The following is a 22,119-nucleotide window of genomic DNA, read 5'->3' as shown; positions in this document are numbered from 1 at the left end:
TTAGTCCTTTTGGTCTGTGTTATGCAGACAAACACACACGAGGACATTTTGTGAAACCAGTCATTCACGTGATAGGTGTGTCACAAAGGTTCCTGAGTTTGTGTAAGAGGCTGGTAGGAGCTGCTACTGCACCACACTACCACAATATCACAATACTGCTTGAAACACTTCTCTTTGGACACACTTACAGCGTGATTATAACACACATGCAGTCAGAAGGTATGCTTCATTTAGACCTGCATCATCATTCCTTTATATAGCTGCACTTTTCATACTTTGCAAAGCCATCCAGTGGGCCTTGTTTGGAATCTTTAGGCCACGAACCTCATGTTTGACAGTCCTCTAAACCAACTAAGACTATGCGGGAGGGGGCTATTACACAACAAATCAGCTCTTTGTCCCCCTTTCCCCTCACAGAAGATCCTGCAGTCTTTGAGACTTGGCATATAGAAAAATTGTTTGAGTAACAAACAAACTGATGTTATATTTCAAAACATATGCTCTTCAAGTCCACCACACAGACATTATAACTAAATAGATAAAGTTTTATCTAATCTAATCCAAACTAATCTAATCTAATCTAATCTAGACATGATCCAAGATGTTTTTTGTTCGTTTGTTTTTTTTTTACAGCATAAGCACAGGTAAAAATACATCTTAAAAAGCTTGTTTTCATGTAGGACTTCTTTGTACAGAGGAAACACACAATGTCTCAGTGGAAACAATGGCTATTCTATATATAATAAATGACAGTTTGTAATAATACGCACATCCCACTGAAATACAGCATAGCATAGATTCATGCAGTGCAGTAGAGTATGTGGTTTCATTAATTTTGCCTGGATAAATTCACTCTGCAAGGTCAGCAGAGAAAACACAGTGGCATCATTTACGACACATGACAGCTAATATCCTCAGGATGGCTTTCTGGCAAACAACCCTGAAATATTTCCTGGGGTACAAACAGTGACACATGCCGCAATTCATACTACAGCCAGTCTATGAACGGGCCAGACACTGAACCTCTTTGTGGTCAAGAACAGTAATTGGGAAGGTGAAAATATCAGGTAAAAAAAGAAGAAAGGTAACAAAAATAATAATAATGTGAAAGTTAAAGGTGGTGTAAGGATGCCACAAAGCTCCCGTTGTTACTTTTTGACCTACACATTTTATGTCTTTCTCCTGTGCTGGTCTTGTCCTTGTGGATGTATAAAATGAACTTTAGGCCAGATGGTGTCCTTCCTCTCTGTTTCAACTCTATAAAGTTTGTATTTACATAAAGTCACACTGCCACCGTATGCACACACAAACACTCACCTTTATATTGTGTTCAAAAAAGTATACTACCAGTAGAGATCCCGCTAAAGTTTTTAAAACTGGCAGCTGTATAGGCAAAAACGCATATTAATACCCTCATGCATGCTCACACACACACGCACACACGCACGCACGCACACACACACACCCATCTACATATATAACTGTGCCTTTGTCCATCTGTGCTGCACTCCCCATAGAATACTGAACTCAGTAACCTCTCTACATTACCATACCTGAATATTTATAAGACATAAACAGCAAAGTTGCTAAGTTTCCCATCACAGAGGGAAAAAAGGGATAAAAGGTCACTCTTATTGCTCTATTCCTAAAGAATTTAAAGAAAATAATGAAAATAACCTCAGTTTTATCTGAATTTAGAAGCAAGAAATTAGAGGTCATCCAGGCCTTTATGTGTTTATGTCTTTGCTACAGTTTAACTAACTGATGTGTGTCATCTTGCTTCATGGATACATAAAGCTGGATATCATCTGCATAACAATGAAAACGTATGCCATGCCTTATAATAATAGTGCCAAAAGGAAGCATGTATAATGTTAACAGTTTTGGTCCTAGCACTGAACCCTGTGGAACTCCATAATTAACCTTAGTGTGTGAAGAAGACTCCCAATTTACATGAACAAATTGGAGTCTATTAGAAAGATATGATTCAATCCACTGCAGCACAGTGCCTTTAACACCTACTGCATGCTCTAATCTCTGTAATAAAATGTTGTGGTCAGCAGTATCAAAAGCTGCACTGAGGTCTAGCAGGACAAGCACAGACATGAGTCCATTGTCAGAGGCCATGAGAAGATCATTTGTAACCTTCACTAATGCTGTTTCTGTACTGTGATGAATTCTGAAACCTGACTGAAACTCTTCAAATAAACCGTTCCTCTACAGATGATCAGTTAGTTGTTTTACAACTACTCTTTCAAGAATCTTTGAGAGAAAAGGAAGGTTGGAGATTGGCCTATAATTAGCTAAGACAGCTGGGTCAGTGATGGCTTTTTAAGTAATGGTTTAATTACTGCCACCTTAAAGACCAGTGGTAAGTAGCCTATTAATAGAGATAAATTGATCATATCATTGATCAAAGCATTAAATAATGGTAGGACTTCTGTGAGCAGTCTTATAGGAATGGGGTCTAATAGACATGTTGATGGTTTAAAGGAAGTAAGAACTGAAGTCAACTCAGAAAGATCAGGTGGAGAGAGTCTAAATAAATATCAGGAGTATTGAAAATAGCTGATATATCTTTGAGATGGTTATGAATATTTTTCTGTAATGTTTAAAATTTTATTTGTGAAGAAATTCACTAGTTAAAGGAATACTCGGCTCAACAGAGCTCTGACTTTGTCAGTCTGGCTAGAGTGTTAAAAAGAAAGCTAGCAAAATCTCTAATGACACAATGAGTGAATACTATGAATATAATTTACAGGTGATTCAGTAGAGCATGTGCTTTGGGTAACATACTGTATCTAAGGGTCACACTATAAGTTGTTATCTAAAGGTTTTGTAATTAAACGAGCTACACAAAACACCACTGTGCATTGTAACAGGAATAGGAAGTGATACCACAGTGAGAATCAACACCAAGCGAGAGCACCACCCTAATGTTTAATAATAGGGTTAAATACACAATACAACAAGATGAAAAACAACTTTTTGAGGTCACACAAGTAATTTAGCCTTGTGGGAATTACACATCATACAAGCCATAATCTGGAAAACACTGCCATCTTTCCTCAGCATTCTGAAGACTATGTTGGTGTCTGTGCCCTTCTGAAGTATTCCAGCGGAGAAATCATTGAAAAGTCTTCACTAAGTTACTGTCACACTTAGTTTCTTACTACACACTCGTGAAAAAGACAATTTTCACAGACTTTATGCAGTCATGTGAAAAATCAAGTACACCTGTACTGCTTCCATAGGGATTAAGGAAGTAAGTAGTAGCTTGTGATTAACTGATCACCATCAGGTGTGTGTACCTCTATAAAAGCAGACGTTTTGGCAGTTTACTGTTCTGGAGCATGCAAGTGTGTATTAGCACAATACCATGATCTTCTCAGGAGTGGTTGTCCCAGAAAATTCACACCAAGGTCAGAGAAACTGCAAAAGGCCCAAGAGCTGCATCTCAGATTATACAGGCCCGAGCGTGTTAAATATTAAAGTTCATGACAGTGCAATTAGAAAAAGACTTTACAAGTATGATTTTTTTTTTTTTGTAAGGGTTGTCAGGAGAAAGCTTCTTCTCTCTGAAAAGAGCATGGCACAGCTTAGATTTGAAAAGTTTCATCTGAACAAAGCACAAGACTTCTGAAAAACAATGTCCCTTGGACAGATGAGACCAAAGCTGTTTGGCCATAATGCACAGCACCACATTTATCCAAAAAACAAACACAGCATATCAGCACAAACACCTTTTACCAACTGTCAAGTACAGTGGTTGATTTGGGGTTGTTTTGCAGCCACAGGACCTGGGCACCTTGTAGTCATTGAGTTGACCATGAACTCCTCTGTATACCAAAGTATTGTGGAGTAAATATGAGGCCATCTGTCTGACAGCTAAGTGTGACCGAAAATGGGTCATGCAACAAGACAATGATTCCAAGCATAGCAGCAAATCTACAACAGAATGGCTGAAAAGAAAAGAATCAAGGGGCTGCAATGACCCTGTCAACATTCAGACCTCAACTTGATTGAAATGCTTCGGGGGGACTTTAAGAAAGCTGTGCATAAACAAACCTCAATGAACTGAAACAATGTTGTAAAGAACAGTGGGCTAAAATTCCTCCACAATGATGTGGGAGACTGATAACGTCATACAGAAGACAGCTACTTCAAGTTATTGCTGCAAAAGGTGGTTCTACGAGCTATTGAATCATGGAGTGTACTTAGTTTTTCCCATGACTGTATATGTGACCTACCATGAATACCACCTGTAATTTAAAGAAGTTCATTAATCTGCTTCTAATTAGAAAATCAACATATAAGGAATAGTTCATTTTGTAGATATATACTTAGATAAGCTGAAACACAGCTTTTAATTGGCACAGATAAAGTCTGATCTACCTCTCCACAAGAAAAAAAAATTTCTCAAGTTTCGCACACAGCGTAAACACCTTCGACAGGTACAATTGCTCATGTAAATTATTTTTTCTTTTGAAGGCTGAACTTTATTGAACTTCTGCTCTGGTTACAAGTCTGTGTCAGCCTTTCATGAGATGAGACCTGGCCCACACTTGGCAACCACATATTATGGCATATAAGTTATGAAACCTATAAAGCCACAATCCAGGGTGTGTTTTAAACTTGTGTGCATCTCACGGGGTGATTACAAGTAGCTGTCACCCCTAAATTCCCAATAAAAAATAAAATAAAACTTTATTGCTGCCAGTCAATTTCTCACTCAGGCCTTCTATCCCTCACTACATCCTGCCCTCCTTATAATTTGTTTAACCTTTTTTCCCCCCGCTTTTTAATCCTAGTCTCTTCACCTATCCACCTTCTTTTATCTGCAATTTCCCCAAACTGTGCCCCATATGATCCAGAAAATTTTAAATAAGCATTATCCTTACTGTTCATGAAGGGCAAAAAGAAGCCAAACAGCATAAAAATCTTTGAGAAGCTCTGAATAATCTTGGTGACAGTGTAAGGACCACTGGCTAAGCTCTACCTCCCCTTGCATGGAGGTTTCTGCTGCAGCTGTTAGTTTTGCATTCTAATTAATGTATCCTTGAGTTTAGACTGATAGAAGCTTTTCTAGCCATCAAGCACTTATTTTTGAACACTGACAGATTTTATAAGCTACAGAATGGGGCTTCAAAAATTCTCCACAGTGCTTTTTAATTGTTTATAGATGATTCATTCTGAAATAAGTCCTAAAAATTCCCAGTATACATAATATCATCCTACAATCCACGTGCAAAGCATCATTGGCATATATACTTTGTCATACTTTAACACTGTTTCTGGGTAAAATAGCATTATCTCTGTTAACAAACTATGGCTGCAGGAGTATTTTCCAAATTCAGTAAAGACATAGGCCTAACATAATATTTAATATTATAAACCTGTGCAACATCAATTAATAAATACAGTGCTGCTTAGCCTTGGAAGTAATATTCTCTTCTGGTGGTAGTATTCTATTTAGCCTGACATGCTTGAGATTTCAGCTATCAGAGCAGATAATTGCATTTTTTTTAATCGATTCCTTACACTTTTGTTTTGCTTTACAAAACTACTAAAACTGCTTAAATGCAAAATAAAGGTAGCCCTCAAATATAGCATGGTATAAAGGTGATTTCACAAATTTGACATGCTTAAAATTTCTGTTATCTGACACAAATTGCACACCCCATGTAATGTACAGGATGTAATGTATTAAACTGGCATGGAGTCACTCTGTGTAAGAGGCTTTCTCTATCCCATTTTCCTCTTTCTCTCCTTTCTTGTTCTTTTTATTTCCCCCTGGTTATTTCGCCTCCATTGGCATCTTGAAAACTGATGAATTAGTTTTTCTTTGTCCCTTTTCTCTTTATTTCTACTTTGACTGTCTAACCCAAAACAGTCAGAGAAGCTTTCCTTTATCACTCTGATCCATTATCCCCGTCCTTCACAATACCTCCCCTGTTTCTCCTTCTCCCCCTCGTTCCTCTCTCTGTTTCTTTCCTTTCTTTGTTGGTACAGAGCCATGACAGGAGCTGTGTGCCTTAAACATTTTGAATATTGATGAATTCATCTTCTTGCATTTCACATATGTTCTTTGTTCTCCTTCTCTCTAAGGTGATGCTGGCGGAGCGTAAAGGAACCGAGGAACTGTACGCTGTGAAGATCCTGAAGAAGGACGTTGTGATCCAAGATGACGACGTAGAGTGCACCATGGTGGAGAAGAGAGTGTTAGCGTTAGCTGGAAAGCCCCCATTCTTAACACAGCTGCACTCTACCTTTCAGACTATGGTGGGTGGGCTGAGTCCCTGTTGTCATAAGCTTACAGCTGGAATGCATAGGGTCTCCAAAATATATTCATTCATTTATTCATACATATATATTCATACAAGGAAAAAAAACCCAGCTGCCCTATTTGCTAACTGTTTTAACTTGTCATTCCTTTTCCAATTTCAGTCATCAATATGAAGAGAATACTATCATATTCACTGCTATGGATCTCACTCTAATCGTGGACACATTAAAACATTAATACCTATAGTAAAACTAATAAGTGTTCAGTATACACTCACTGGACATTTTTTATGTGCACCTTACCTTCAAAGCTGCCTTAATTCTTTGTGGCACAGATTCAACAAGTTGTTGGAAACATTCCTCAGAGATTTTGGTCCATATTGACATGATAGCATCACACAGTTGCTGCAGATTTGTCGGCTGCACATCCATGATGTGAATCTCCCATTCCACGACACCTCACCGTCATGTTCAAGAAACCAGTTTGAGATGATATGAGCTTTATGACATGGTGCATTAACTTGCATGAACAGCTGTATCTTCTAAAGTGATGGTATGTGTATTTCAGGGAATGCAGATTTTAAACCAAATTTCACAAAATGTCATTTAAATTTTAAGTTTGTTTCATAGTTTTTATCTGTTTGCTTAGAGTCTGTGGATTACATTAACTGTTTAATGGATAAATGTGGATTTTCTTTACATACCAACAAACACAATGATTACAACCTTAAAAAAATCTGAAGTGTTGTCATAAACTTACAGCTGGAATGCACAGGCTGTATTCATATATGATACATGCTCATCTTCTGATTTATATATAATCCATAGTAATCCTAACAGTGAGTCAACAGATGACTAAATATAACTTTCCTGCTACATAAACACACTCATCTGTATATTTTCACTGATTACTGATGTGTTATTAATAAATTTGAGTTTGGTGGTTTAAGAATAGACAAATAAAACAAGACACACACACACAGATACACAGACAAACTTGATATGTGTGTGTGTGTGTGTGTTAATCCTGCTCAGCACTAATTCTCTGACCATAGGAGGGCTTTTGTACATGGAATTTAGTTATTTTGTGCAGACAGTTATAACAGTCATGCATACACTTATCCATACAGTATATGGTGTCTATGCAGTGCGCACACACAAATACGGTTCTGCTCATAAAACTTATCAGGGAGTACAGACACTACAAACTCCACAATACACTCCAAAACACACACATGCACGTGGCCGCACACCAAATCCCTCCACATTTTCTCACTTACTGAAACTTATTGGCAATTTCTGTAGATAATGGAGGACTACAGGTCCCTAAATTGATGCGTTCCCTCAGTTGAAGACTTATTGCACCAACAATCCAATCACCACTTTTTCCCCGTCCTCTTCACTTCCTCTGTCATTTTTTGTGCATCTCTCCCCTGAACAGTCTCTTCCCCTTCCTTAGTCTTTTACACTCTTTTGACCTGTCATCTACTTTTATCAAAATGCACTTTGTGACCCATCTTTCTCTGCCTGCCCTTCTACTCCTCCACAGGACCGTTTGTATTTTGTCATGGAGTACATAAATGGCGGAGATCTCATGTATCAGATACAACAGGTCGGCAAGTTCAAAGAGCCTCACGCCGTGTGAGTACACAGATACACACACACACACACACACACAAAATCAGAGCCCTTTGAAAGTAGGTGTTTCACACTTTAGTAATACCTGTTTAAATTATGGTGAATAAGCCATCAGCAATTTGACTAGTGATGGATGAGCGATCGCAGCAGAGCTTGGAGGTGAAATATGTTGTTTGCCCCAGTGCAGCTTGCTGCACTGAAGAGCTTCAAAGAAATGAAAGTAATCCAGCAGCTCCTGAGAGTTTTCAGTGCGTGGCACAGTACCTCCGAAACTGCAGAATATAATTACGGTGGCTGGCAAGATCTCTGGTGTCAAGTCGAACCAGCAGGCTGACACATTTGACAAGCAGGCTGTCGGTTATAGAGCGAGAGCCGTGGAGGAGTTCACCCTTCTTGTAATTTATATAGAATTAAAGTTTCTACCCTGTGGCACAAGGTTTAGACTGCTGAGGGGGCAAGTTAAACTACGTGAGGAACTCTTTTAACTAAGGCCGTCAGCTTATTCTACTCTCTTTCTTTATTAAACAGTAGTCAAGGTATCCTGCTTTATAGATGATTAAGTTGCTTTCAACTTCGGTGCTGCTGTGTCTTTTTGTATATTGTGATCCTCTGTATTTATTCTTTAACACTGCTGGTCGTCATTCTGATCACAGAAAGAACATCTAACTAACTCTAAACAGGCTCTGCACATTTTTCACACCAAATGACTCTTGACGTTTTTGACATGCACTTTACAAACAGACACTGACCGTGCGCGCCTGTGCAAGCATGTTTGACTGCAGTTAGTCCGTCCATACTTTTGCTGTTGATCTTATCAGCTGCTCTCTGGCCTTGAAGAGACAGCACTGACCTTTATTCTGACACGCTGATGCACACACAAATTATCCCTCTGTTTTCCTGCTGTCCTTTCTCTCAGCCTCTGTCTAATTGCTGTTGTTGTTTCTGTTGTGTGTGTGTGTGTGTGTGTGTGTGTGTGTGTGTGTGTGTGTGTGTGTGTGTGTGTGTGTGTGTGTGTGTGTGTGTGTGTGTGTGCAGATTCTACGCTGCAGAGATAGCGATTGGTCTGTTTTTCCTTCATCAAAAGGGCATCATCTACAGGTAACATGCATACCACAACCTACTGACTGCAGAACATTAATCAAATACAGCTGAGCTCGAGCTCCTTCGTGTAAAACCTCAAACCTAAATATGTATCAACAAAAAGTCTGATATGATAATAAACGTATTGTGACAACACCAACTCTGTCAGGCAACTTCTGACTGAATTTGTTACTGTCTCAATAAAGTACTCTACAAGTTTATTCCAGCACAGTATTAGCAGCTAGAATAATACTACTACACTGGCTTTCTATGACTGACAGTTGAAAAAAATCTTTATTTACGCTATTTTAATCTTTGGTGCGAGCCCTCAGTTCCCCGTCTGCCTGAAACAAACTTGTTTTAGCTCTTCCGCATATAAGACTACCCCCCCTAAGATATCTTCTCTCTGATGGGCAGACTGAAGGTGATCACACCCAGAGCTCTGTGATAGACATTACAGCTAAATACTATAAGTCTTCTTCAAATAGTAAGAAAGCATAGGAAAAAAAAAAAACATAATGAAAATATAACCAAGAACCATCTTTGCAAGTATCTGGTTGTTCAGTTTTGTTCTCTGAATGCACACTGTAGAGCTTTGACCAAGAGTAGCCCTTTGAAAGCAATGTCTTCATATCTGCTTGCTTAAAGATACAAGGAACAAATTTCAAGAAGGTTTTGACCCTTAAGATTAAAAATGTAAATTTTTTTTGCTGTTTCTAATGTCACTGCTAAGAATCCCAACTGCAAAATGTAGCCACATATATTATGCTGCTGTGTTGTTTCCCTTTTCCCTTTGTTTCACCCTCCCATAGAGACCTGAAGCTGGACAATGTAATGCTGGACTGTGAGGGCCACATTAAAATCGCAGACTTTGGCATGTGTAAAGAGAATATGAATGATGGAATCACAACCAAGACCTTCTGTGGCACACCTGACTACATTGCTCCTGAGGTAAAAAGAAGGTGGTTGGCTCAGTAGTATGCGAGCACTCATCGTTGTCCTGCAATAGCAACACGGCCATAAAAGAAGCTGCAAAAGGTTGTCAGCACTAGACAGACAGTCACAGCTACTTCAGCATTTTGAACATATTGATGCCACTTTCATGTCTGTATTGTAAATCCGTAGCTGGAGCCATGCTTTACTGATGAAACAAGGAAAGAGCTAGTTTGGTTCTGTCTAAAGGTAACACAAGCAGTCTCTAAAGCTCACTAAAATACTACACTGAATTTGTCCAATGTTAAATTACCTAAAGCTCAAAATGAAAAATTTGCAGGTTTTTTTTGTGCCAGATTGTTTCTTGGCCAGAAGCAGGGATTTCCTCAAGTCTTGCTGTCTTCTTATGTAACACGCAGGAAGAATGCCAATGAGCATCTTTCCAAAAATAAACTCTTTCTTAAAGTGCGGTGGTAGTTTGGTAGTTGTCGGGTCAGTGTGATGATGTTGCTGCCGTGGCTGTTTGTTTGCTGACGCTGTGAGAAAATGAGCTCCTATTAGCTGGAGTCCATAAAGAGACCTTAATACATTTCAGCTTCAGTATCAGCTGGATCTCATTTTAGTCAGTCAGCATGCCAGCCTGTTTAAACTAAACTTCCCTTAAGATTGTCTGTTTGGGTATTTTTTTTTTTTTGGAACACTCTTACCGCCTGAATTTACACGATAAAGAAGACCTTCAGTAAATTTACACTGAAAATGTACACAAAGTTTTTTTATCTTTTAGTTTCGTATTTTATCATTTTGGAAGACTCGAACAGCACCCCGATAAAGCCAAAAGTTCAAACAAACATCAAACCATGAAAGAAATAATTCTATGTAAACCTGGCAAGTCAATTGCAAATTTGGTGCAGAGTCCACACGTTTCTTACTTTTGATCTACAAAACTCAGGCTCCTCTTGCAGATGATGCAGGTGATTTGTTAACTGGCTTTCCCTCATACAAAAATGTGACACACAAAACTATTTCACAAGAGGATGGATGGATGGATGGATGGAATATCAGCAATGTCCAGTACAATTCATAACCTGTTCGTACTGGTTAAAAAAAAAAAATGCTGCTCTGCCCTTAAGGTGTTCGTTAAGCTTTGTTAAGTATTGGCAGTACCCCAGTGGGGACATGTACTGTACTTGTACTTGTATTACAAATAACAAGTCAAGTCAAATTTATTTTTAAGCACATTTAGGAACAACAGCTGTTGACCAAATTGCTGTATAGCTAAATGTGTGAAAGCAATATAACAATAAAGCAAAACATAAAGCAATCAAACTGATTTTAAAAAGAAAACAAAAGATGAGAAAGCAAAAATAAAACAGCACAAATAAAAAGTCATCAGAACTCTGGTCTGGTCAAGAGGTAGAGGGGGGACATCTGCTAATTGGAAGGTTAGTGGTTTGACCCCCGGCTCCTCCGGCCTGCACGTTGAGGTATCCTTGGGCAAGACACTGAATCCAGAGCTGGCCTTGACGCATCCATTGGAGTGTGTGTGTGTGTGTGTGTGAATGTTTGGCTAAAAATCCTTAGGCACAGAAATAAAGGACTTGTATGAATGTGTGTGTGAATGGGTGAATGAGGCTTGGGGTAGGAAAGCACTTTAAGTGCTTGGATTGAGTAGAGAAGTACCAGACCATCCATCTTAAAAAAATGAATTTGGTTCTTTACTAATAGTTGTCATGGTCCGGGGCCGGTGGCCCAGTATTTTATGTTCTTGTTATATAGTTCTGTTTTATTATGGTTTCACTGTTTCTGTCCCCCTGTGTTCTGTTGTGTTGGTGTCTGTCATATCCTCAGGTGTCAAGTCGGTGTGTACTATGTTAAGTTACTTCCTACTTTATGTTGATAGCTGTCCGGTCTCTGTCTGTTGTGTTCAGTTTTGCTTCCCCTGATCTTGTCCTTGTAGTTAGCGTCACCTGTGTTCCTGGCTGTTTCCACTTCCCTCGTTATCCTCCTGTGTATTTAAGTCCCGTGTTTTCAGTGCCTGTTGTCGCGTCGTCGTCGTCTTATCTTCGTCTTGCTCTTCGTTTCCCCATGCTGTGTGCCTCTGTCAGTTTTCCCTGTTTTTCTGGAGTTCGGTTTTGTTCGTGCCTTTTGTTAGCTCTGCCTAATAAAGCCAAGTATATCCTACCTGTCTGGCGTATCCTACATTGGGGTCCTCCTTCCTGCCTGCCACACAGCTGATCCATGACAGTAGTAATAGTTATAAGAATTATAAGAATTAAAGGAATGAAAGATTTGTGTTTCTTGAGGCTATTGATTAACAGATAGGATCATTTTCATTCATGCTGACTTGCTTTGCATTAGACTGAGGCAATGATTGCAACTTTTCTGAACAAAGTGTCCTCTATTTCAGATTATAGCCTACCAGCCTTATGGAAAATCTGTGGACTGGTGGGCTTTTGGCGTCTTGCTCTATGAGATGTTGGCTGGACAGGTTGGTCCGTGTGTGTGTGTGTGTGTGTGTGTGTGTGTGTGTGTGTGTGTGTGTGTGTGTGTTTATTTAAAAAAAGAAGAAAGAACAGCATCTTTGGATCCACTTAAATGTGTGATTCACGCTCCTTTCAGAGCAGCTTTTGTATTCACGGCTGAATGTGAATAAAAACAAACACTCTCGATCTTTAAAATGTGACACTGTGTAATGAAAGGTTAGCTATTAAATTATATGCTATAATGAGATTTTCTTTCATGGAGTTAATAATTGTTAAGAATAGATTTGACTTTTCAAATTCTGGATATTTCATTCAGAGTGGATATTTGGAATTTGTAAGTGTTAAAGACCTGCAGCATTTAGATTCCTAGGATACAAAAAAGCTTTTAATGAATGAATTTAAATACCCTCTATTTGTCCTGTGCCGCCTTCTGCTTCTCCTCGCTCATCTCTCTCCTGTCCTCTCAAGCCTCCGTTTGATGGAGAGGATGAAGATGAGTTATTTCAGTCAATCATGGAGCACCACGTCTCCTATCCCAAGTCACTGTCCAAGGAGGCTGTCGCTATCTGTAAAGGGGTGAGAGTACACACACGCACACACTCACATGCGCAAAGCATGCTTTACCCCACAAGTCCTCGCCCGTCTCTCAAGCTCAACCTTCCTCCCTCCTCGCAAACTCTCTCTCTTGCTTTCTCTCTTGCCTCCTCTCTTCCTGACACTCTTCTCTCTTTAACACAAATGCACTGACGAGAGGATGAGGAAGGGATTAAATCTGTTTGAGGAAAAGGAAGCAGGGAGAGGAAGAGGGAGGAGGTGAATGGAGGAAGAAGGAAAAGAAGGAGACATCAAAATTATCTGCATAATTAAAGCCATTGTGGTGGAACATTTATTTGGAGTGAAACAACATTGTTCCCTCTCACTATCTTCCCCGCTTCCATCTCGCTCGCTGTCTCTGTCATAATGCTCTCCTCGTCCATCCTTTCTCTCGCACTCTGCAGTGTCCATTGTCAAGCCATTGTTGTGCTTTTTTCATTGTACATCCTCTCTATCGCTCTATCACACACACACACACACACACACACACACACACACACACACACACACACACACACACACACACACACACACACACACTACACACACACACACACACACTATATCGCTCTAATAGCTTAAGCCTGTGCAGTGTTCAGTTGGCTGTAGAAACTCCTTTTCAGAATAGACTGGCCAGCACTAAATGCCGCACTGACACTTCCCATTTGATTGGGTGGGTGTTTGTGTGAATACTTGGATTATTCATGTTTTGGGGACATACAGCGTTCACTCCCATCCTTTTTCACATACGTTAAAGCTGGAGAGAAAAAAATATATACATAAATGAGTTATTTTCTTTTTAAAGATCTGCAGTACCTACAGAACACACCTACACATTAACATCAGCGTGTAGTGCAGGCGTGGATGAGGACACACACGTGTGCTCCGCCATGACCTGAGTCATACATCCTCCTACTAAATTTAAAGGCAAAGGCATTCGTAGTCAAATTAATGACAAGTATGTTCGCTGAGATACAAACACCCACACGGGCTGTGTTATGTATTAGTGATGATTACTTGGTAGTAGCGCTACAACAGTGCATCTTCAGTGGAGCATGAAACCTCGCCTCCGTCCACCCCCAGAGCTCCCACTGCACCCTGCTAGGACTGCCTGAGTTAACTCAGTGTGTGTGTGTGTGTGTGTGTGTGTGTGTGAGAGAGAGAGAGAGAGAGAGAGAGAGAGAGTCAGTGTGCATGTGAAGACAACATGAAAGCTTCATTTTAAATGCTACAAGATAATTCCATTATTCTATTCATAAAGTTAATTTTTCAGTGCCATGAAGTTCATGCATTCTGTCAACATGTTGGACAGGCTTTCCCTTAAATAGCCTGTTCTATGAAAAATGACTAAAATTTAAGTACCAGTTTGTAACCGGAAGGTGATGCTTTCTTGACAAAAATCAGCAAACTGCATGGAGCTCTGCAGTATGAGAAGTAGTCAAATTACAGTAAAAGCAAGCATACTTGTCAGTGTTTGCAACAACATACAATGTATCTGACTCATTCTACTCTAATTTGTTTTTGGCTGCAGTGAACAGAGATACAGGTCTCTCTGCCTGCGTACAGAGAGCTGAATGTTAGAGTTAAATTGAAAATAGCTCCACGCTGCCCAAATGAAAGCAACACCTCCAATCCATTATCAGATTATTAGTGCATTTTCAGGTATTAAAAGTTTTCGGTACTCCAACTCTGCTGAGGTTGCTGCACAATTTCACAACATCTTAGTAATCTTAGACAAGAAGCAAATAGTTCAATTCTTGCCAACATGCAGTATATTACTAGACTCTTGTATTCTCATTGAATGCTTAAAATCTGTGTGTGTATGTGTGTGCGTGGGAGGGGAAGGGAGGGGAGGAAGAGTGGGTTAGGACATGTGTGGAGAGGGAGTGATCATTTCCACTCCCCTGCTTCCACCCTATCAAGCATCCATATTTTATAGCCAGCAATGGGCGACACACACACACACACACACGTGCATACACACACACACGCACAAGCTGCTGTTACAATGTGTTTTGTAGCGCTGCAGTGTTAGGTACATGATTTGCTCAACTTGATTTGATTCTACAGCAAAGAGTAATTGCTCAGATATGTCCTCAAAAGCAAACGTAGGTGTGCGCAAAAGTGTTCTCTGCTGCACTGAGCACTGGAAGTTTCGTGAATTAAATCTCAGAGCCTCATGAGTATGATCACAAGTATGAAGCTTAAGTTTAAATGAAGATTATTAGCTAAATTATCATTTAGAATATAAGCTTATTTAAAGAAAATGTATTTCCATCTGCAGTAATCAAATGGTATGACTTTGTTATGTGCATACATGGAAAGGCAGAGAGAGCAGCACCAAGGCCCCCATACAGAAAAGAGCAGACATCAATGACAACAGATATGACATTGATTAAGTCAATGTCATATATGGTACAGCATGAAAATTACAGCATTATTATTTAAAAAAAAACAAAAAAAACTACAGCATTAAAATGAGGAGTTGGGGTGGAGGTGGGCTGCAAAGCCACTTATATCAGTTGACACGTGGAGGCAGAGATCAGCTCATCTGCCTTGATGGTGGCTGATATTTACTTTGTGTCCTGCCTAAACTAACACAATCCTTGATTTTTACTTAAAGACAGCTTTGACAGGGTAGCCAGCTACTGTATACTCTAAGATGTTTGTGTAAACTTAAAACGCTGGTGACTTACCAAGTTAGAACTGGATTTTGTGTATTTACAGAGAACAACCTTCAAATTAGAGACCGAGAGAGTTTCAGGTATTTAATCAAATCCAAGAAAAAGATGTTAAAGGATACACTGACAGTATGTCAAACTAATGTCTGCCAGATGGCAGTTGCAGCCCATTAGTACAGAGAGTCGAGGAAAACCCTGCCATTTTCACATATGCCATTTTTTTCTGCAATCATGGGCGATTTCACTTTGTCTGCTTTGTGGTCGACTGGATGTGGTGCTCTGTCTGACTCCTGAACACTCACACTGAGGAAAGGTACATATTCACTAAGTAGCTGCTGTGATTGTACCCTCTGTTCAAAAGGCAACAAGTTTTGCTGCTTGACTCTTAAAATAAAGCTGCCAAAGGAATTTTAATCAACTATAGGACAGGTGTGTTTTTAAGTGTACCTTAAAACTGTTGCTCTGTGCCCATTTCAACTTTTCAAGTTCAGAATATGAACTAGAAATATGAATCACAGATGTAAAAATGACTAAGAAATGTGATTCTCCAAGTTTTTGTCGCTGTCTGCGTGTCCAGAGTGTAACCCACCATTCACCTTGTGACAGCGGTGATGAGCTCCAGCCGCCAGTGACCCTAAGTTGGATGAGCGGTTAATAGATGAATGGTTGGATGTCCTGTCTAAAAATGTCCCTCCACAATCTGCTATAGGTGTTTAAATTGTGTTGAAATGTGGTGACTGGGAAGGCCATAACAGCTTATTCCACTCACTTTCATACGCATGAGACTATTCAGTGATCCCCCAGCATTACAACCACTGGATCCCCCACTGTAGGGTTCAAGAGTACATGTGTATATATTCCACTGCCTGTTACTTTAGGCATGTGTGTATGGGGAAGAGTAAGGGAATTTGTGTGTGTGCCCATGCACTCTGAGCAGCCAATGTGTTTCATGCAGATTCGTGCACATGTGCATGCAGTGCAAGATTGACTGACCCCTTGAAAATGTTATTCTAGCTGTAATATAATGAGTTATGACTGCTGCTCCTGAGGGAGGCACACCCCACCTACACGCGCACATTCATTCTAGCATCACTCCCCTTGGAGGTTTTGTGTGGACAGACATTATAAACGGTCTTTAATTATGCCTGTGGACAACTGCTGTGGCAAAAGAGGAAAGAAAGACAACAGTTATTCATTTGTCTGCAGGCTGTTACTTGGTGGTTTATATTTGCTCTCCAGGGAGAAGCATGCAAGATGACAGATAGTAAAATGGAAGGATGGTTAAAATGAAGGATTAAGAAACTCTAATAACTGTAACGAGTTTGGTCATAAACAGCAATGAGTAAAAGAGTCGTGGTTTGAAACACAGGGCAGGAGACGGAAATAAATTAGATGAAACTTTAATGATTCCAGAGGGGATATTTTGGGCATAGCAGCAGCACACTCTTGAGCACAAATCAGATTCAGGCTCATCTTGCAGATTAGTAATATGACTGCTGTTTACTTTATGTAACTTTATGTACACATCACAATGAAAAGTCGTAAAATCATTATTGTCCTGAAAAATTTAGTGGTGCAGCTCATTTGTAAACGGTTAACACTTAAAACAACGTTTTTCCTTTGGCAAAGAAGACGTGACTAAATAGCTCATTAAACTTTTTGGCAACACCAGAAGCATTGCTCCAGGGCTTTTAGCGTTACCCATCTGATCACTCTGCAATTTTGGTCCAACAGATTTTCAGTGGATTGTAGTGAAATTTTGTACAGACACTCTTCGTACCCGTAGTGAAAATTGCAGCTATATTGGTGATCCACAACACCTATATAAAAGATGACTATAGCCAAAAAGCAGGGCCCATTGGTTTTTGAAGCCCGAAGTTTAGCATTATGGCATTTTGGTTTTACTGAGCTCAAATTTGGACGAGACAATGGAGTGCTATCAAGTTTGGTGAACAAGTTACATCAGTAGACTGTATAGGCCGCTTGCACAGAGACAGATACCTACACAGCACTAAGTAATATACAAATAAAGCACTACGGTTTCATTCCTCAAAAGTGGAGCACAGAAGTCTTTGGATGGTTTGTATAACACATTAAAAATGCCAATCAGAGTTAGCACCAACTCAAAGCACCCACAGCCTTCTTTGTTATTTATAAGTGGCCATTTGAGGAATTGCAGTTTTTACCCCTCAGCCTAAAAAGGCTGATGGGTTATTGTCACACCACCAGGCGGGCAGGCAGCCACCTTTCAACCCTGTGAATGCAATAATTCAAGAACGATGTCACCTAGGGTGTTCAAATTCATACCATAGATGGATCTGCTAAAAATCTTGCATGAAATTGAATCTGAGAGGTCAGGTTTTCTGAAAAGCTTGTGAATGCGATAACTCAAGAAAGATGTGACCCAGGATTTTCAAACTGATACAGTAAATGCATCGGGGGTTCAAATGTAATGCCATTCACAGAGAGCGACAGTATTCTCAGTGGTTTATATTTTTATATTATATTTATATTATCATTTAATGTCCCTGGTTCTTACTTAGCCATTTGCTTTTGAATTGATATGGTGAATAAAGTCATTAAGGCTCATATGCACCCCATTAAGATCTACTGAGACCTGTAATTATGTGTTCTAGTACTTGTACTTCCAGGGGATTCGTGCCACGTAAAGATTCTACTGCCAGGAGGCTGAGGGGTAGCACTTGTGGCCGACAGTGTTTTTGGCACTCAGCACTGGGTTCCTTTTTTCAGCCCCATGGGCTTTCCTTTGGTAACCAATCACCAACTGGTTTCTAGGCCTGTGTGAATGAGGCCTTTATTCCATGCTAACCCACTATACTCTGAAACTATGATGGTGAGCATGGTAAACATTATGTTTGCAAAACATCAGCATGTTAATATTGTAAGTGTGAGGTGCACTTCATAACACAGATGCATGAAAATACAGCCTCACAGAGCTGCTAACATGGCTATTAGCTTTATTAAAGTGTTGAGACTGCCAGGAAGGTAGAAAGATGAATAAACATTTGCTTTCAAATCAGGAACGAGAAAAGAAATACTGACGGTAAGATGGATTTTTTTTGTGATTAAAGAACATTTTTTTTTTAAAAAACCACAAGGCAGAAAAAGGGTAGAATGAAGGAGGAAAAGGAGTGACACACAGTAATCCTTTCTCTTCTCCTTGTCTGCACAGCTGATGACGAAGCATCCAGCCAAACGCCTGGGCTGTGGTCCAGAGGGGGAGAGAGACATCAGAGAACACAGCTTCTTCCGCTACATGGACTGGGAGAAACTGGAGAACAAGGAGGTGCAACCACCCTTCAAACCGAGAGCTGTAAGTCTGTCCTCGCTGAACCCGACATGACTGCAGATAAGCATGTGCAAATCACAAGTCACACAATAATAAGTGTACAAAATACTCTTCGACCAGAGTGGCGATGTGGAGTTTAATTCATTAGAGGTTAAATGTATAATAAAGACTCTCGCTTCCTTACTTTTGCTCTAACTTCCTCTATTTCCTTTCAACTCTCTCTTTCTGACTTTACTCATCTTTTCACTATCAATGTGATGTTTCTGTCTCTTTCTCCTCCTTTAATTTGGGACGGTGCACACAGGTAAGTCTCGAAATGATGGATATGATGTTGACAGTGATGCTGAAGGGTGTGTGGTGACAAGGGCAGTGTCGGTGATGATAATAATGCCAGGGATGTTGATGGAGAAAATGATAAATCAGGTACAGATATAAACACGGGTTAGATGAGAAGATACTGGATGTTGGTGATGATGATCACAGTTTTGAATGCATGTACACCAAATTGGTAGCTGCAGTTTGGTGCTGCTGTATGAAATAAAAGGGCTTTTGGCTTCTCTGAGGTTAGGCTGAGTTTACGCTAAACCTTCAGGGAATAAGTCTGTACAGTCTGAGCAAGTGTGTTTGTGTTGTTCGCTGTTGGACTTTTTTTTATCTACGACAAAACAAGTTTGATCATGAACAGAGTCAGAATGATGTCATCTAATACTCACTCACACACAAACTCTCACACACACACACACACACACACACACACATATATCCACGCAGCCTGAGGCCATGCTGCTGCTAAAGAGTTTTTCGGAGTTGAGCTTTTCCCGCAGCCTGCAGTGTGCGTGCGTGTGCGTGTGCGTGTTGAGTCAGTAATCCTGCAATGTGTCTCTTTATTCAGTACATGTATACGTTCTCGTGTGGTAGAGGTCACCATTAAGACCTGGCTGTTTTAACACTTAGAAGTGTTTCTGCAGAGTCATACAGTCTGTTGTCTGATCTCTTCTCCTCTCTACTTTTTCTCCCTTTCTGTTTGATCTCGTCTCTCCAACATCTTGTATCTTTCTCCCCCTCTGCCCTGTCACTTGCTATTTTCTCTCTTCCTGTCATTTAGTGGTGATAATAAATAGGTTTGGATTTTTTTTTTCTTTTTTGATGAACTATTGTGTTTACACCACATGAAAGTTTAGTTTAGTTTAGCATCTGAAGGTGGTTCTTTGATCTTTTATGGTGCTATGTTGCCAGACTTCTTTCAGTAAAGTAGGTTAGTTTTTGCCGCTGTGTTATTTTAAGGAGGGTCTCCTTTTATTTCTCACTAAAACCATCTCAGAGCACTTTTCTTCAGAGTGCTACCCCAACAAAAGGAAATTAAAGAAAAAAAACCCTCAAATTTTAATTTTTTTTATATTTAACTCATTAGATTTAAATCAAAAGATTTAAATGTCGCATACAGTACTGCGCAAACGTTTTGAGTCACCCCTCATTTCTTTATATTTTGCTTGGAAAATGGGAAATAGGTGCAGCGATTTATCAAAACATGCAAACATACATGGAAATACAGCAAAGACAAAGTTTGTACAGTTCTAAAGAGCTTGAAAGTCAATATTTGTTATGACCACGTTTATTCTTCAGCATAGTCTGAACTCTCTTAGGCAGCTTTTCTGCCATTTCAGGAATAGTTCTCCAGGCTTCTTGAAGGACATTCAAAGCTCTTCTTTGGATGTTTCTGCCTTTTGTTCTGTTCTCTGTCAGGATGATCCCACACTGCTTCAATGATGTTGAAGTCTGGGCTCTGGGGAGACCAATCCATGACTGATAGTGATGCACTGTGTGTTTTTTGATCCAGGTATCTTTTTACTGCACTGGCAGTGTGTTTGGGATCATTGTCATGTTGAAAACTAAAGCTGCAGCCAATCAGACACTTTCCAGATGGAATTGCATGATGAATCAAAATCTGATGGTACTTTAAGCATTCTTTTTTCCTTTTCATAAAGACATGCAGCTTCTTCTTTTGTCCTTCACTTGTCCAGTTTCCCAGATTTTTTTAAAGGACACACCATGCCAAGATTCATGGACTAATAGCTCTTTGGGAATCACATTTATGTCTGACAAACTGTGTGATCTTTGCTGTTTTCCACAGATTCAACTAAAGAAATTGGAACAAATTTTGCATGACAGGGTGTTGCTAACAAAGTGCTTGAAAGTACAGTTTAAACCTAATTCTTTGCTAAGCTGTCTGCTACATGTAGACACAACAATGGGTCATCCCTATAGTTAGGTGACTTTTATGCTTAATTCATAGGTCTGTGTTAAGTGGCTTAAAAAACAAAAAATATTCCTCTGAAAATGGTCAGGCACAAGGACTGGACTGAAACTGAGTGAAAAAGCAGCCAATGTCCAAAGAAAAACTTTGAAAGAGCTTCAGAAAGCCTGAAGAACTGTTGTGCAAGACCACTTTAAAAAATTATAAGAAGGTCTACGTCTATGATGAAGTGAGTGGTGACTCAAACCTTCTGCACAGTACTGTATATTTTATATACAGTAGAACACATGAGACTTAATCATCATATATATGGATTTCTAACCCCTTTTACATTTTTCTTATGCAATATAGTGTTTGCTTCATTTACACTTAAACAAATTCTTATAATTATTTTGCATTTGAAAAATGCAACAAAGTGAAATGGGGCCAGTTTCATGAGGAAATACCAGCATGAAAAAATAAGTTGTAGGAGACAGATAAACATTTACAATAATTTTGTCTTTTTTCTTTCCCATGTGAGAAATGATGGTGTTTTTCATGCGGGTACTTGTTTATGAGGGATATTTATTAGTTTTCAAGTCCTTATTGCTTTGACCAGATTTTAACTTTATTTATTTATTGTCAGTTTGTGGTTTTATATGCTGCTGATGCTTTGATTAATTAGCTTGAGGGTTGACAAATGAGCGAATGACTGACTGATCATCTAACAGACGGACTGACTCGCTGGCTCATTCATTCATCCATCATCTAAAAAATGTTCCAAATACCATTTTTCATTTAAAGTTGTCACTGTGCAATGTTTCCACTCGTCTGTCAGCAATCCAGTGTCAGTCTTTTTCTCCATCATCCTCCTAAAGATAT

General features: G+C 39.5%; 1 protein-coding gene across 2 annotated transcripts in view; it reads left to right on the top strand.

Moving 5' to 3' along the window:
- prkcbb (protein kinase C, beta b) overlaps positions 1-22,119 on the top strand; it is a 101,316-nt gene that overhangs the window by 61,991 nt on the left and 17,206 nt on the right. For both annotated transcript variants that reach the window (XM_030735731.1, XM_030735730.1), the window contains exons 10-16: positions 6,109-6,282; positions 7,835-7,926; positions 8,959-9,021; positions 9,816-9,954; positions 12,344-12,424; positions 12,888-12,995; positions 18,888-19,028. In XM_030735731.1, coding sequence (XP_030591591.1) covers positions 6,109-6,282; positions 7,835-7,926; positions 8,959-9,021; positions 9,816-9,954; positions 12,344-12,424; positions 12,888-12,995; positions 18,888-19,028 — 798 coding nt within the window. The remainder of the gene's footprint in view (positions 1-6,108; positions 6,283-7,834; positions 7,927-8,958; positions 9,022-9,815; positions 9,955-12,343; positions 12,425-12,887; positions 12,996-18,887; positions 19,029-22,119) is intronic.

Source organism: Archocentrus centrarchus, chromosome 8, assembly GCF_007364275.1.
Source record: "Archocentrus centrarchus isolate MPI-CPG fArcCen1 chromosome 8, fArcCen1, whole genome shotgun sequence".
Classification (NCBI taxonomy): Eukaryota; Metazoa; Chordata; class Actinopteri; order Cichliformes; family Cichlidae; genus Archocentrus; species Archocentrus centrarchus.
The sequence above is the reverse complement of the archived record's forward strand: the minus strand, read 5'-3'. Positions and strand labels throughout refer to the sequence as shown.